General features: G+C 40.5%; 1 protein-coding gene across 1 annotated transcript; it reads right to left on the bottom strand.

The window, feature by feature from the left end:
* Window positions 1-8801: 8801 nt before the first annotated feature.
* On the bottom strand, window positions 8802-10947 carry LOC131970528 (putative nuclease HARBI1). Its single transcript, XM_059331947.1, has 4 exons — window positions 10850-10947; window positions 10305-10410; window positions 9968-10217; window positions 8802-9130 (listed from the first exon to the last, which is right to left on the bottom strand). Exons 3-4 carry the CDS (start codon window positions 10179-10181, stop codon window positions 8943-8945), a joined length of 402 nt encoding a protein of 133 aa, XP_059187930.1. The 5' UTR covers window positions 10182-10217; window positions 10305-10410; window positions 10850-10947; the 3' UTR covers window positions 8802-8942.
* Window positions 10948-17446: the final 6499 nt, after the last annotated feature.

Here is a 17446-nt window from a genome sequence, read left to right as displayed (position 1 = left end):
GCTGGAAACAGGTCAGCATGGCTATCCTTCCCTTTACTAGATGGAAGTCTGTCTGATTGTGAAGTTGAGGACATGATGTAGAAGTGAGGCCTTTCTTGCTTTGTTGTCACATGACTGAGATGACTTCACAGAAACATAATGTCTTCATTTTCTGCATTGTCCCTTTAGCAGAATATCTTTCAGTTTACTCAAACAGAGTTTGTATTGTTGACACTTTTATGGTCATTTACATAAAGGTGTTTTTATTCTCCGCTTGCCCTGAATGACTCCAGTATTCCCACCACAGATGACCTTACCTGAGGCTGCTCACACTGTTTAGTATAAAGTTAACAATGTGAAAACAGCTACAGGCTGCAGTTGGAAATGGGGTTAATGAGAGCAGTGAGACAGAAACATACAGGTCATCTTGGACCCCCAGGATGGACACTGGCTTAGAAAGAAACCAGCAGCCCCTCACCTCTCAGATACAGTCAGCTGAGCTCATGTACAGAGGACAGACAGGAGAGACAGACACATTTTGATTAAGTTCAAAGGAAATCATCATTGAACTCACCTGCTGTGTTTGAATGATCCGGTCAGCTCTGTCTTTGTGTCGTCTGTCTCTGAATCCCTCCTTCGGGTCCTGCTGACTCAGCAGTCATTCTGTGATTCAGCAGCTGAAAAATGAAGCTGGAAACTAAATGAGCAGAACTCTAAATATCACATGTGTCTTTTTATTAGCGACAGAACAAAAGTAATTCAATGTTTTTCCTCTGATGAGTTCAGGAGAATCAGAGGTCATGAACCTCCTCATTCCCTCAGTGTGTTAATTACACAGTGCACAATCAGTGAACAGCACATATTTTGATGGTGATGAACAGAGAGGAAGTCTTGCTAATGATGGTAATGTCTATATTCACATGCCGGGAGTTGAACCCAGGCCGACTGGGTGAAAACCAGGAATCCTGACCACTAGACCAGATGGGAGCTGGTTTTAGAAACTAAAATCAGTTTTGTTAATCCAGTGATTAACTTGTGCAGGACAGCAATGTAATGTCATCTCTCTCTTGTGAAGAGAGAGATGACATTACGGATGACTATTGGCACTTTTTGAGATGAAAGTCTGTAATTCATCAATTCATTATTTATCATCCTTAAACTCTTATCCTGGATGGAGCCAGTCCCAGCTGACACTGGGTGAGAGGAGTCTGATCCAAACAAAAATCACATTCCTCAGAGTTAGTGACACAGTGAGCAGCACTTTATTATATTTGATGGTTATCAGCAGCAGACTGCAGAGAGAAAGTCTTCACATAATACAGAGAAGTGACTTGTTAATGGTTCCCTTGGTTTAATAAGGGACGATTCATCTGACAAAAAGTCCATTAAATAATTGAGAAGTAGTTTTTTAAATGATATCTACATGAAGTAATGTAATTAGATCTATTTCAGGCTTTTTATATATTTTAATGAGGTTCATTATAACTGTTTTATCCACTGACTGAGTGTCTCTGCAGTGAAAACACTGGTGGAGTCACATCACACACAGTCTGCTCGGCCTTGTTCTGTCACTGTTCTTCAGTCACTCAGTGGATTCACAGCTTCAGTGTTTACTAATGAGCCTTTTATGGACATAAATACAGCAAAGTGTCATTAACAAAGAGACTCTAGCAGCAGTAAGATATGCCGGGGCTGATGGGAGTTGGAGGCTGCTCTGTCTCAGTGATCTGCCCCCCCCCCCTCTGATCTCACCTGGACCACTTCCTGTCCACGTCTCTGTGACCTGTGTGTGATGGAGGAATGCTGCAGTGTGCTTGTAGAGAACACAAAGCAGAAAGTGCTGATTGATTATTTCAGTGTACATTACAGTTACCAGCTGATTCATTAGAAGTCATCACATTTATTTATCTGCATATTTAATCCTGCATTAAAGCAATAATGAGGCTTTAATATGTTGCTATAAAATGTGTAATGAATGATTAAAGCATTAAGTGGCTCTTCAAACAGAACATTTGAAGCCAAAAGGCTCCTTTAGAGTCTCACTTCCCCTCATGTGAGGATCAGTGTTGGGACATTTATTAGGAATGTGAAATGTTGCATTGATGTCCTCATGTCTTCACATTTAAGCAGTTATATATTAAAGACTGTAGTGAGCTCATTAAATATAGATTGAACATTAATGTTACGCTCCTAATCTTTTTCTCACTAAACTATGACAGTCACTCAGTGTTGTTGGGTCACATAATCCAAGCTGTGAGTCACAATCTGTCCTTTGTTTTTCATGAAGAACGATTATTTTCTCTCTGAAGAGGATCGTTGATATTGTTTACATTAGGCTGTGATGAGGTATTGATTTCTTTCAACACTGGATTGTTAACAGTTTATTTGGCGTGAAAATTCAAATGTCAACCAGCAGTTATTTAATCATCGACTCCCTGAAGTAAAATTTAGATTAAAGTTGAAATAAACAGAAATTCAAACGACTGTTTAGATTTCCAGAAACATCAGTCCAGTTTGAAATGATCGGCGAGGCTCAGACGACTCAGTGAGACTCTTTTTTCAGTTTCCAAATATTCTGTGCAGATCACAACTTCTGACTGTAAAACTCAAGCTGACAGCTTCATGTTGAGGTTTTAATAAAACACACTGAAGAAAGAAACAAGTCAAATGTAAATGAAAGCATCACTGTGAGCTTTACAGAAGCTGCCTGTGTTTCTGTTGTTGTGTCTGTCCTCTCTCCTGTCACAGAGGCTGAGAGTGCTGCTCACTGTTTATGCACTGTAACACATACACACACACACACACAGACAGAGAGAGAGAGAGAGAGAGAGAGAGAGAGAGAGAGAGAGCTGGCAGGAGTATAGGAGACACAGTGCTAGAATTATTGTTAGGATTCTGTTTTGGGTGTTGATTGTCGTGCTGTAGCCTTGATGTATAATTTAATGCAGCATGGTTTTATTCCAAAAGAAAAAAGCTTTAATGTGATATATTACACAACGGATGATGTCTGATCTTGGTATTTTCATGAGACACCTGATGTAAAATAAATATGCTAAATATTACATTTATGTTACAATCACAGACTCCAGTGAGACGTTTAAAGTCGCTGCAGAATATCTGTGTTCGTAGACACGCACGCGCGCGCACACACACACACGCACACGCACACGCACACACACACACACAAAGACACAGTTGTACAGTGGATTATAGCATCATAAAGGAGTTGTGTATTTGTTGAAATGTTGACTTGTTTGATGGACAGATGAACAGAGGAGTAAAGAGCTTGTGTTGTATCAAACAGAGAAGGTGTCTTATCTTAAATAGAGGGTAAAGGGAATATTTCTCTCCATGTCTCTTTATTGAATAGGGACTGTATGTCATGGCGAGATTTATCTTCTTCTTCTTCTGTGCTTTCTTCCAGTCTAACATGGGGAGAGGGTCCAACAGGCAGATTGTTCCAAACTGTGCTGCCTGTTTCCTAAAATCCACTTAATGCACATGGCTCAGTCCTTCTTCATGTTTGGCCTTTTTCCAGTTTCTGATTAACCAAAACAATCATTTTGGAAACTGTAATTACAGCTTTTTGTTTAGTAAACAATAGAGAGTAGTTTAACAGTTTAACAGTTTAACCCAGCAGTGTGTTGCTGTATTTTCACAGTAATGTGTTAATGTTGAAAGGACACATCATCACCATCCAGTTCAAGCTGTAAAACACAGGATCCACAGATGAAACCAGATCTCTTCTGTTTGTGATTTCATGAAAATACCAAGAGCAGAAAGAAACAAAATACAGGTGGAACTGAAAGACAAGAAGACAATTTCTTTGATGGGACAGTTCCAGTATCGTTCTCACAAAGACACAGTCCACCATGGAGAGAGACAGACAGAGACAACTGGTGTCTCTCTGTCATTGTCCATTTGTTAGCAGTCCTGGACATTGTCTCTTTAGGACGCTCTTCACCTGAAAGATGGATGTGGTTAATCTGTGACTCTGACCTGAGCCAGTGCACTCTGGTCTCGTCCCCGAGCCCCAATAAAGCCACGAGCCTCCAGTGAAATCCAGCATGAGCTGATCAGAGCTGTCAGCTCTCTGACAGAGTGATGGAGGTGGAGAGGGATTGTTGGAGAGAGAGGTGGAGATGAGATGAAACAAACAGTGACAGAAAGTAAACTCTGTGTTGTTCAGGATCCAGTTACAGTCCCCAGGAGCCTCGGGGCTTCAACATGTTTCAGCAACAAGGATTCTGATTTTCTCTCTGTCACTTTACAGCGAACTGAAGATTCATCAGCCTCAGTTATTTCAGCTGGATTCACATTCTGTAGGACCTGTGAGTCTGAAATGCCACATTTCATCTTTGTCAAGTTACATTCAGAAGCAGATTCTCTCAACATGATGATCAGATAGTTTTGCTCTCTGACATGAAGGAACAAAGGTGTGTGTGTTGTTTTATGTGTTGGGACTGTATTTTCACTCTGTGTGTCCCAGCTGAGGTCCACTCTCCACAGGTTGTATGACATCATTTCCTCAGTGTCAGGAGAGGCTCCAGGAGTCGAAGTTCTTGGATGTTTTTACTTGTTTCAATGGTTTGTGCTTCAGCGTGACATTTGGAAAATCTAATCACAGACTGAATACATTTCACACAAATTTTTACTTGGGTGAAAGAAAAGGAGAGCATCATGTAAAAAAAGAAGTGGCCATCAGCAGTTTCTATACAGAAAAACAATCAATCAGATGTTGTGAATAACAACAATCAGCAGAGTCTATGAGTGTTTGGGAGGAACAAGGTGGGTGTGAAGAAAGCAGCAGTCCACTTAACAGCCACACACACACACACACACTCTCTCTCTCTCTCTCGACTAATTAACATGGTGGAAGCTTTAAATTATAATCGTCATGGTGTTTCAGCCTGATGTGATTAATATAATTGTCCAATCCATTGTATTAAATGATGAAATTATGGTTATTAAAACTGTCTTTTTGATTACAAAGTTAAACTCAGCTTCTCCCTCATGACCCACAGCTGCTTTGTCTCATACTCTCACTTTGAGTTTTCCAGTGAAAACACTTGTAGTCAGCAGCAGTGTGACTCCAGAAGAGCTGCTGTCGGTCAGTCTGTGTGCTGTTTGATTGTGGTCATAAGAGAGAAAAGAGGAAATGATATGAGGTGATGGAGGGAAGATGAGTGTTTGTCCTCTCAGGGACAGAAGACATGAGGAAGATGAAGACACAAAGAGTCTCTGAGGGAGGAAGAGAGGACGATATGAGTCTCCTCTCTGGTTGTGTGGGGGACAGTGCAGCTCAGAAATACAACCTTTGAGCCGGATAATGGTTCCACACTTGAATGATGAGCCAGTCATGTCTCTTCCTCCAGTACCTCTGTCATCATGAAGCTGCAACTGTTTTTACTTCCAGTGTGGAAGTTTCTTCTGCTGTTTCAAACAAACACACAAAGATAATCCTAACAGAACAAAGAGCAGCTCTGCTCCCCTCTAATGTCAACAATTTTTTTGTAGAAAATTAAAGTTGTTGTGTTGAAGAAAAAGTCAGGTAGAAGTTAAAAGAAGAAGAAGAAAGCTTCGGTCAGACTCTGATGGAGATTCAGGTGTTTCACACAGTGTTTATTGGAGTGTGACCACCTTGTTGTTCATTATTTACAGCTTTGATCCGGTTGTTAGGTTCCCCAGTTCCCCACAGAGCAGAACCAAACCTTAAGCCTTCTTACCATCAGAGTTGGCCTTGTGTTGTAACTGACAGCTGAGGCTTCGTGTTTCACACTGGAGTAACAATTTCTACACAAACCCTCAAGATGGCTCTGTTCAAGCGAAGCTCGAGGGCATGTATCACAATAAATTGATCTATGAAAATATTTCACTCCTCTTGAGAGAGGGGGGATTCCGACGGACATGGATACAGTGCCAGAGGAAGATAAAAAGTTTAAAAACAAAATATAAAGAAATCAAGGACAACAACAACAAAAGTGGGGCAGGGCGAAACAATTGCCCCTTTTGTGAATTGTTGGACAACATCCTTGGGGACAAGCCCAGTGTTCGCCCACTGATGGTGCTGGACAGCTCTGCCCCCATCGAAGAAGGCGAGGAGGAGGACTTGAACAGCGGCGATGCAGGTGAGTAACGTTAGGTTAACTGACACAAACTCGCCATGGGCCCCTGCCTACACACGCAAACAGTGTGCGCGCAAAGGCGCTCTTTCCATTACGCACATAACAACATCGGGCAACACACAACCACACAACATAACTGTCATTTTAGGTCTGTTTTTTTTGGCACCTGCCACGTAAAGGACGATATACACATAGACGGATTATCATGACCAGGAGCCCCTGTCTACACACTCATTATGTGCGCGTGCAACGGCGCTCTTTCCATTACGCACGTAACAACACCAGCACACACAACCACACAACATTACTGTCAGTTTACGTCTGTTTTGTTTGGCACCTGCCATGTACAGGACGATATATATAGTATGGCAGAGACAGAAAGCTCAAATAGCCAGCCCTTGCAGTATTAATTAAAATATAGGTAACCACCTATTTTTAAAAACGAAACTATCAACCAGCGCATCCAGAGTGTCGCATTAATACTCTCTCTCCGGGGGGTCGAACACGGCACTCAGATGCCGAGTACTCAGATACCGGCTACAGTCCTAGAAACTACTCACCTAAACCACCGGCTTTGTCCTGGCCTTCTTCGAGGAAAAGTCCTTGATAAAGTAATCACAGTACAACTCTCAGACCAAGTCTCCATTTTAAAAACGCACTGTACCTTTGACCCCAGCTACCAGTGTATTGTGTCACCACACATTACTGATTTAATCTTATAATTTCTAAAGCATTTAATTGATTTTATTACCATACTACATTTTCAAAGCCACATTCATTCCAATATCGTTTTAAATTGTACCAATTTTTTTTCTTTTTTAAATCTGAAGGCCAAGGGCCCCTATTGGCTCTAGGGCCCTGGGCACACGCCCACTTTGCCCATGCGTAATTCGTCTATGTGTAATGGTATAGTAAAGTTGGTAACTTATCTTACATAGGCCTACTTACTTGATTGCATGTTAGCTGCAGCTGGTGGCTAGAGCTACAACTCGAGTTACTGTTAACGACGCTGAAGTTAGCACGTTTCTTTCCAGCTTTGACAAGGTCCAGATCCTAAACCAATAACGTTACCGACTTGTCAATCCAGCACTACGTTTCAAAGGAGACTCCACAGTTTCATGAAAACACACTTTCAGATTTGTTAAACTGGTATTCTAGCCGTGAAAGTTTTAAAAAAGGTACATTTGTGGGAAAAGTCTAGGGAGGAGTCTAGAAATGTCCCTTTTTTGCATTTTCACAAATACAATAAAGGTTTCACAAATCTGAAAGTGTGTTTTTATGAAATTAATCACACTGGTAATCCAGTCCTGGTCTGACATTCCTGATAGAAGCTGTACGATAACTTCAGTGTTGTGTTACTGCTATCATAATGTTATGTTGCAACTAACTAATATGCTTTATGCACAACTCCACTACTTCCTGAACTGAAATTACTTCCTTTATTTCTTGTCTGACCTCAGTACACAACAATGTTCAGACACACCTGGATTGATAAGTTGGTCCAACAATGTAAAACAGGACATAAAGAGCTGTCTTAAATTCAGGAAGTGATGTGGCTGTGCATAAAGCCCATTCGCTAATACAATTGTTAAATCACTTCTGAACTGCTTGAACTCAAACTTGGTATTTATCCATGTTTTCCTAGATGGGTCCACACATTCTGAGTCTGCTGATGCATTGGTATCAAAAACCAGAAGTCCAAGTCCAGCTTCCTCTGTGAGTGGAACTTCTGGACACTCCTCAACCCACACTGGAACTCCTTCCGTCACCTCTGGAAGTGGAAACACCTCTGGTAGTACTTCAGAACGTGGTAAGTCATATTCATAAACATGTTATGATGCATCACATCAATTACTAGCTACTGATTAATTATCAAGTGATAATTTGTGACAGTCTAGTAGTTGCAATTTTGATTTTGAGTGATTGAAATATCTGCTGAAAGCAGCATGTCATTAATGTTGGGGTTGTGTGTTATGATTACCTTCATGACATAATATGCTGCACTCAAGAAATTTCATTAAGTTAAAGAACACCCTGTAAGCACACAAACCATGGATTTATGTACATAACTAACCAACACTTGAAGGGGTATACACACAGAGAGACACAGTAGGAGGGGTAGACAGACAGACAATAAAAGGGTTAAAAAAAAAGAAGCAAAATTGTTCTTTAACATCTATATCCTTCTCAGAGACCACAACAAGCCGCAAGAGAAAAAACAAGATGGAGGCAGCTTTGGATGTTTTTGCCAAAAAAATGGGTGAGGTGCTGGAAAAGGACAATCAAGTGCTACTCCAGATGCAGGCTGCACAGCACCAACATGAAATGGCGATGATGACATTTCTTGGCCAGCTCATCAAGGATGGACCTCAGCGATGTCCCCCAGTTCCTCCCAGCCACCACGCTTCCTTTCCCCCAGGAGCATCACACCAACCACCACAGTTCCAGCCAGTATTACCACCTTATCAACAGGTGTCTCACACCCAGTAGCACACATATCTGCCAAGGATATCTCAGCCACTACATACCATACCTCAAACATCTTATTTGCAAGACCTCCTAGACGACCAACTTACTTTTCCTCATGATAGCCAAGTTTAGGTCAGCCAAACAACTAGGAAGTTTCTGATTTTGCAGTTGAAGTTTTTTTTTTTTTTTTTAAAGTGAAGCAAACCGTTTTAGGAATGCAAACAAAAGTTTTATTACGTAAATGTCACATTTTGTTTACAGGAAAAAAGGTTTTTTACAGCAAATGAACAACAGGAAGTTAACTGTGAATGCACTTTGAATGTTTAAGTTGCACTTTAATGAAGACAAAGTAAAAAAACAGGTGTAACCTTAGTTAGACACTTCACAGAAATAGCGTGTAACTGCTTCCCTCACTCTCCGTGGCCCGACGAGGTTGTCAGTGTTGTCATTGGACTCTGTCATTGGTTCTGGTGCATCCTCCTGGTTGTCCTCAAAGACATCCTGGTCTTCACAAACATCCCCTTGGACTTCACACATGTTGTGTAGAACACAGCAAGCTGTAAAGGTGAAGTGACATTATTATTATTAGACTTTATCAATGTGGAGCTTCGTTTCGTTGTTATACAGTTGAAACCAGAAGTTTACATACACTATATAAAAAGACACATATGCTTTTTTTCCTCACTGTCTGACATTAAATCAGACAATCACTTTTCCTGTTTTAGGTCCGTTAGGAATACCAAAATTATTTCTATTTGCTAAATGCCAGAATAATGAGAGAAGGATTTTTCTAGACAGTTTTTTATTAGTGTAAAAAAATCCATCTCTCATTATTCTGGCATTTAGCAAATAGAAATAATTTTGGTAATCCTAACGGACCTAACACAGGAAAAGTGATTGTCTGATTTCATGTCAGACAGTGAGAAAAAAAGCATGTGTCTTTTTATAGTGTATGTAAACTTCTGGTTTCAACTGTATGTCATATATGCTCTTTGTGAAATGCACTTTTTTTTTATACATCCACATGACCTGCACCTTCAGTGCCATATTGTTTACATATTTTTGTCAGAATGCTAATCTCGCCTGTATTTCATTTAAATTGATGCATTGTTTGTCAAACCCTGAATAAGTGTTTGGTTGGTGTAGGTCTATCTCGCTGCCTTGCTCTGAATAAATGTACTTTATGTTCTTTTGCCTGGAGACAGGAGTGCTTCAGTATGTTTTTTTCCTTAGTTGTCTGTATTTTTCACAAACAACAAGACCTCCTTAATTTTTATTTCATAAGGTTTCACATTTATGTCACATGTATGTCAAAAGAGGCACTGTGCACTGAACAGTTATATAAGAAAAGCTAAAGAAAAGAATGACATACACAGTGAGTTATCAGTAGGTACCTGTGATAACATAAGGCACATTCATGATGTCCACATCCAGCCACTTGCTCAAGCAACGCCATCTGCTCTTAAGTCTTCCAAATGAACACTCAATCACCATTCGGGCTCTGCTTAGGCAATAATTGAAGTGGCGTTGGTCCTCTGACAGCCCACCCTCTGGGTATCCCTTCATGATCCAGTTACACAGAGGATAGGCTGGATCACCGAGGAGCATGATGGGCACTGCTTTGCCATGAATGACTTCAGTGTACTAAGGTGATAGAACAATATGGGAATTGATGTCTACTGTGACTGCTCCACATAAATGATGTTTACCAAAAACAGCATTAAAACTTACTTGTGGGAAGAGAGTTCCCCCCTCGCCTCTTCTGTAAAGGTCAGAGTTCTGCAACACCCTGCAGTCATGAACACTCCCTGGATATCCCACGTTGATGTGAGTGAACCTGTGGCAATGATATCATACCATGGATAGAGAAAGATGTAGTTATAACAATAATAATAACTTTAATTTATAAATTATGCTACATACTACAGATGGATATTAGGTCACCATTTGAAATGCTTCATTAGGCTATGTTTTCACTGCAAAAAACAAACAACAAAAAAAACGGTCATGTATATAGACACTTTTGAAATAGGTCCCTGCTCATCACTGTTGGCAGATCAACTCTGCAAAAACTCAAAATCAAACCAAGAATATTTGTCTTATTTCTTATAGTAAAGCAAGTAAATAAGACAAATCTTGGTTTGATTTTGAATGTTTGCAGAGTTGATATGCCCACAGTGATGAGCAGGGACCTATTTCAGAAGTGGCTATAAACATGACATTTTTTCAGATTAGCATCCTATTGCTCAGTTGTAGTACAAAACAATAACTGTTACCTGGACTGATGATCACACACTGCCTGAAGGATGACGGAATGCCATCCTTTTCTGTTGAAGTATTCGGTGAGGTTGTGTTGGGGTGCTATCACCGGGATGTGGGTCCCATCGATGCATCCCCCGCAGCGAGGCTATCCCCATCGTGTTAGGAAGCCCCGGACGATGCGCTGCAGGTGATCTCCCACAGGAATGTTGATGAACTCTTTTTGCAGAGCAGTCAAGGCGGTACACACCTCACGGACGACCACGCAAACCGTTGCCTTACCGATGCCAAAAAGGTGCGCAGCGGTGCGGTACCCTGAGCCTGTGGCCAACCACCACAGGCCAACTGCGACGCGTTTATCCACCGCTTTTGCCGGCCTGAGGTGCGTGTCCAGGCGTGTGAGCCTTGGTCGTAGGTGATCAGTGAGCATATTAAACGTTGCTCGGCACATTCTGAAATTCGCAAGCCATTGCTCATTGTCAAAACTGCCTAGGACTACATTTTCCCACCAGTCATAGCTCTTCGGGTGGCGCCAAACTCGTCGCTGAACAGAAACTCCGGCAGTGAGTAGAGCAGGAAGCATTGTTGTGTATAATCCTACCAGCCTCCTGCGGCGTTGCAAATGTCTGGTGCGTCTGAGATGTTCTGCACCTCTACTGGACAGTGATAAGGCCAATATACTGAGGTGACCTGCCTCCATCGTGTTTGTTGTTGTTGTTCTTGTCGCTGTCGCAATTATATGACGTCAGACGCTCTGACGCCGTTACTATGGCAACCTGTCAGATCAGTCATAATGTGGCCCAGTCTGAACAGAGCCATATCCGATTTGGACACTCGCTAAGAATAGTGTGGACAGTCAGCTCTAAAAATCGGATTTGAGTAGGAATCTGATTTGAATCAGATTCGCCTGCAGTCTGAACGCGGCCTTAATGAGTCCAGCAGCCTCATCAACAGGTGAAACTAATTGAGTGTAACGAGCCTCCTGACACTGTCAGCTGACTGCCGAACAAAGAGCTTTCTGTCCCGTCACACTTTCACTCTGCTCACTTATTGTTCACAGTTTTAGACTTAAAGCTTCACAAACATTGTTTTTTTTTTCTTCCTTTGAAAACATTTGCAGAATTTTCCTCTAAATGTTTCTCGTTCTACATTTTCCTATTTATTACACAACTACTTAGTAATTAAATTAATTGGACTGTAGATGTGGCATGTCAACTGTAGCAACACTCTGTTTTACGTAGCAACAGACCGACTTATGAACACTGACTTTAAAATGACATTTATTGTGTTTGGACAGAATGGGAGCATTTCACATTTTTGAGAGCAGTAAATTAAGATTGAGGGTTAAAATCATTTGCAAAGTTAATCTGTCTTGTTTTTCTGTGATTTTATCTAAATTGACATTAAGTTTCTGTTTTAATTTCATTAAATGTTTTTTTTATTTATTGTTACGGCTTGGTTAAAAATATGAGGAACTTTCCTGTGGGCCTTTCTGTCTGAACACAGTGATGGTGTGAGACCTCCAGTGTTGGTTATTACAAAGGTTCAATGGTCCATGAGAAAGCTGTAATGTAGTGAGGAAATGGGAGGAACAGGAGCCTCACAATATAATATTCCCTATGAGCCATTTCACCACATCTCCAGATATCATTATTGGTGAATATATGTGTGCCCAGTATGAAAGTTGTATTGAGCAGCACTGTGTGAAACACAGACAGTGGCTGCTAGATGTACTCTGTGTGTTTAATCTACTGAAACATGAGCTGTCTGTCTGACCACTGAACTAATGATAAAAATAATAGAGGAGAAGAAGCTGAGCAGTGAATGAGACTACTTGCTGATTTATTATATGTGTATGTATGTTTCTATGTATATACTGCAGCAGAGAGACCATATGGATGTCCAGCAGGAAAGCTGATAAAATGCACTTTCCAGTCGTTACATTTAGCCAATATCTGAGCACTGTAACTGTTTTGGACTATCAGGTGTGTAAGTTGTCCAAAGTGTTGGAACGTGTTTCCTGGTGCAAAAAATCACAAACAAGTGAAGCAGAGCAGCAACAACTCAGGCAGCAGTTTGAAACAGACTGAAGCATCAGAGAAGGAAGTCAGCAGAGACATTATAAGAGACTCGACTGGTGCATCATCTCAACTACAGTTTTGATGCCTCATTCGTATTTTACTACCATTGATAAATGTCTTTTACCTTCCTGTCTCTGTCTTGGTCACATGTGAATGAGTCACAGCTGCTGTAGTTGTTGATTCTGCTGTTTCCTCCATCGTGAGCTTGTTGAAGCAGCTTCTCTGACTTCAGTCTGCTTTGATTGGAGCAGAGCTGTTTTTATCCTGCATGTCTCACACCTGTCTGGTCCTATTAGATCACAACACGTCTGCTGAGCTCATCATCACTGTAATCCAGCAGATGGTGAGCTGATGACCGTTCATGATGGAGGAACTGAACGTTAAATCAGCTGATAATAGAAGTCAGAGTGACTTGTTTCTTTTAAAGGAGCCTGCAGATTCTGTGTTGAGGTTGTTAAGATACACAGTTTAGTCTTCAGTTATTTTTTACTGAAGCATGTAAACACAGTCCAGTTATATTTAAATGCATCATGTTCATCACCCTGCAGTCAGTGTTTGTTGTCTTGGTCAGCCAGAGGGACGATGTGTGTCCCCTCAGTGTCCAAACCTTTCATATTGTTCCATGTCCTCCTGTAGCTTCTTCTATAGAAAGTTGGACAACTGTCTTCTCTCCCAGTCTGTCTTCTGTCAGTCAGAGGACAGGCTGGAAGGAAGACGTTGACAGCCTTTCTGACATGTAATATTAATACATGGATAGTGGTATCAGTTGCTTGGTTGTTATATGAGTCTTTCTGTCAATATCCTGTTCTGTATAAACACTCAGTGAGAGGAAAACATCAAACTCTACATATATTTTTACATCCATACAGCATCATGTTCACTGACCTCCTCTCACATTATATTTATGATACTGTTGTCAGTGATTTATGGACTTCTATATTCTTCTTCTCACAGACAATAATATTCCATTGTTAACATGTTCACCCTCAGACCTCATGAGCTATAAGAGTATATATCAGACAACAGTAGGTGATCCTGGGTCAGTCTCACTCTCTGGAGATTTACATGATGGATTAGTTATTGTGTTGGCCAATATAGACTTTAAAAAGGTATTATATCACACAGGAAGACTTGTATAAATAAACCTTAAACCCCTTTACTACCATCAGTGTTAATATGTCCCTGTCTTGTTTCCTCTGACTGAAGCACTAAACTGATACATTGATGTCAAAGTTTTGCTTCAGTGAGTCTGAAATCTTGAAGCTGTTGAGATTTCAGCCTCAGTCAGTCGGAGAAGAAGAACATAAAGGTGTAAAACATGGATTTTCTTGAACTGAAAGGTTGACAGACTGCATTAACTGACTACATAGAAAAACACACAGATAACAAATAGAAGCTGTCTCTCATCTGATATGACACATTAAATGCAGGTTTTGATGTCAGTCCTGTAAATGTGCTCCTTGTTTTCTGTAGAATGGCTGTTAGAGCGAACAATGTGCTCTCTGTTTCACTCTGATGTTTCTTTCTTCCTGAGACTGAACTCCTGAGCTGCTCCACACTGACAGAGAGAACGTGTTCAGGGAAGAATCATTCAGGGAAGCTCTCTGTTTCTGCTGCTACATTTAACTCTAATAAACCACACACATTAAATCATGTGACTGCTGCTTTGGAGTAAAGTGGGACACAGTTCTTGTTTAGATGTTGTAAAGCTCTCAGCCTTTCTGAACAATGAGACAATCAGAAAGAGCATTTGGCCTTTGATGAATGTAATTATGTGTCTGCTCCAAATGCCTCCAGGTCTGTGTGGAGCAGCTAGTGTCATACATTATGTTTACGGCTGTTTGGAGCTGACTGGATGAATACAACACACAATGTGTTTGTTTCTGCAGATAAATGAGACCCTAATGTGTCGACTCACACTCATATTTCAAGACGCCCACACACACACACACTGACACTTCTCTATGAGTAATTATAGTTTGTGTTATGTGAGAGCAGGTCAAAAAAGGACTTCCATTTCAGCAATACTTTATTCACTTTTCCACTTTTTTTCTATTTAGGTACATGAGACAGAGACACATAGAGAAATATATTGTCTAATGACTGTTATAATATCATCCCTGGTATTAACAAATGCAGCCTGACCAATCACAGTCCAGTGATCCCTACAGATGTGATCTGCTGTCAGCCCGATATTCTCCAGGCGGCTTTGTGTCGAAGCTCTTTGAGTCTACAGCTGACGAGGTGGTCTCGTTGGGATAAAGGATCCAGGACCAGTTCTAACTGCAACAGCTGTATCATTTTATTGTTATCACCACAATTACACATTTACAGCCAGATTGACTGTATCATTACAGGCCCTGGGTTCACAAACCACCATTCACCACAGACTGATGTCTTCATGATGACTGTAGTAAGAACATATTGACGAGAGAAGAGAAAGAGAAAGAAAGATAGAGAAAATGTATTCTAGGTTTTTTCTTTTCCTCACAAAACTAATTTTTAGCTGTACGCAAAGATAATTTCAGACTTTGGAATTACTGTCCGTTACATAATTAATCAGGGGTGGGTTCTAACTTAGTCCATTTGATTTAGTAATTTACTCACAATAAGTACATTGTTCTTCTCCTGGTGGCCGCTGTTCCACCTGGACTTTGTTGTTCGTCTACTGGACTTTGTTGTTCTTCTACTGGACTTTGTTGTTCTTCTACTGGACTTTGTTGTTCTCCTTCTGGAGTTTAGATAAATCACATTAATCATTCCTGGTTGTGTCACGTTGTCTCCAAAGATGACGGTTTCTGTCCATCTGAGCATGAACTCTAAGCTGTCTATCAGCTGAGATCAGATTTAGAAGCAGATGCAATCGTGATTTACATTTACATTTACATTAAAGCTTTAGAGAGTCACAATTAATAGATCAGTGGTGATCTGTTGATGCTTGTGTCTGTTTCATCCTGCACATTAGTTTTGACCTCTGAGTCCAGAGAGCTGACATCATTTGAGTTTTATCAGGTTGAAGAGTGAAACTCCACTGCATGTTGTTGAGGCAGAGACTGCTGTCTGACAGGACCAGAGTTTCACTTTAGAAAGCAGGTGGAGGAGATGGTGTCAGTGAGTCAGAACAGTGGAGTTTATAATGAACAGCTACTGGATAACAAGCATGAACACACCTGGAGGAGCTGTCAGTCAAAGCAACACATGCTGTCACAGCCGTCACTGTCATTTCAATGCTACAAGCTCCTTATTGACACACACACACACACACACACACACACACACACACACACACACACACACACACACACACGCAGGCACAGGCACAACACTTGTTGTTGGTGACTCTTTGATTCTTCTCTCTCAGAGAAAAGGAAATGTCTGAATGAGTCATTCCACTTTTTGATTGGGATTTTGGATTAAATCATCCGGATTTGGAGGAAATCAAAAGTCCTATAATCACATTTGCTATTCATCTTGTTTAAATGTTTATGAGATGAAGGAAAAGAACAATACTTTTTTAGTTTTACATCAACTTACTATGAAGCTGTAGATATATTTATGTTAAAGAGGGATGCACATTTTTTTTTTTTTACATCCACCTGGAATCAAAAGTAAAAATTAGAATTGTTTTGTTTTGAATAGTAAGCACTCATGGTTGCTAGGTGACGAGTGCATAATTGGATAGTGGAGTTGATATCTAACAGTTGAAATGGGAATTGAAATGGAGAGTGGACCTCTCAATATACTCCACTTTTTCCAAAACTGTGAGTCCTAAAAACTAAATAGTATCATCAGAAAGAAAAGGCTGTGCTGAACGTGTTGATGTAGGTTTCATGTCCGTAATAAAACAAATCTGAGCAAGATGGCAAGTTAAAAAACTGTCTTTTCCTGAAATGTCTGGTCCCAGTTAACATGAGTCTCTATGGGACAGTTGGCTGGTGTTGCTGTCACATTGAGGCTCACTGAGCCAAATCTATAAATCCGGTTGACTCCAGAGTAGGATGTCTGATATAAACAAATATATGTACAATCTGCCCTAGAAATAATTCATAAAGACTGAAAGTTGTGGGAAGGAGCACTTGTTGTTTGAAATAATTAAAAAAAAAAGTCCAGCCTCTCTCCACTGTAACTGTGATGTCATGCACTCTAGGTCTAAACATTCCATCCAATACACACCCATTATAAACTCTGAAAGGCTCTGAAAAAAATCACAAAACTTAAACTGCGATTTCGTAAAAACCGTGATATTCATCAAAATGCCCATTTGACCCAAAATACACCGGGGACTCGTGACCCGTTTAAACTTTAAATCATATGTCTACATTAAAGTGTAGAAAATTGGCACTCCCCCAAAATGAGGTGTTTCCTAAAGGATTACAGTATACTGAGATTATTAGATATAACTTATTTTGAACACATTCCTGCTAAATGTCAACTCAGACGATAATATTGTTCTTTTGATAACAATTTAAAATGTTTCCCTACAATTTATATTCCCAGTGTTGTATTAATGTTCTTGGAAAGCAGCTGTGTCTC

Source organism: Centropristis striata, chromosome 4, assembly GCF_030273125.1.
Source record: "Centropristis striata isolate RG_2023a ecotype Rhode Island chromosome 4, C.striata_1.0, whole genome shotgun sequence".
NCBI classification, from domain to species: domain Eukaryota; kingdom Metazoa; phylum Chordata; class Actinopteri; order Perciformes; family Serranidae; genus Centropristis; species Centropristis striata.
Note: the sequence above shows the minus strand (reverse complement) of the source record. Positions and strands in the feature narration are given on the sequence as shown.

Coding starts and splice junctions, on each gene's coding strand:
- LOC131970528 (XM_059331947.1), bottom strand. CDS start 10,181: ATGCTCCTCGGTGATCCAGCCTATCCTCTGTGTAACTGGATCATGAAG. Junction 9,131..9,967: donor TGTGCCTTATGTTATCACAG/GTACCTACTGAT, acceptor TCACCTTTACAG/CTTGCTGTGTTCTACACAAC.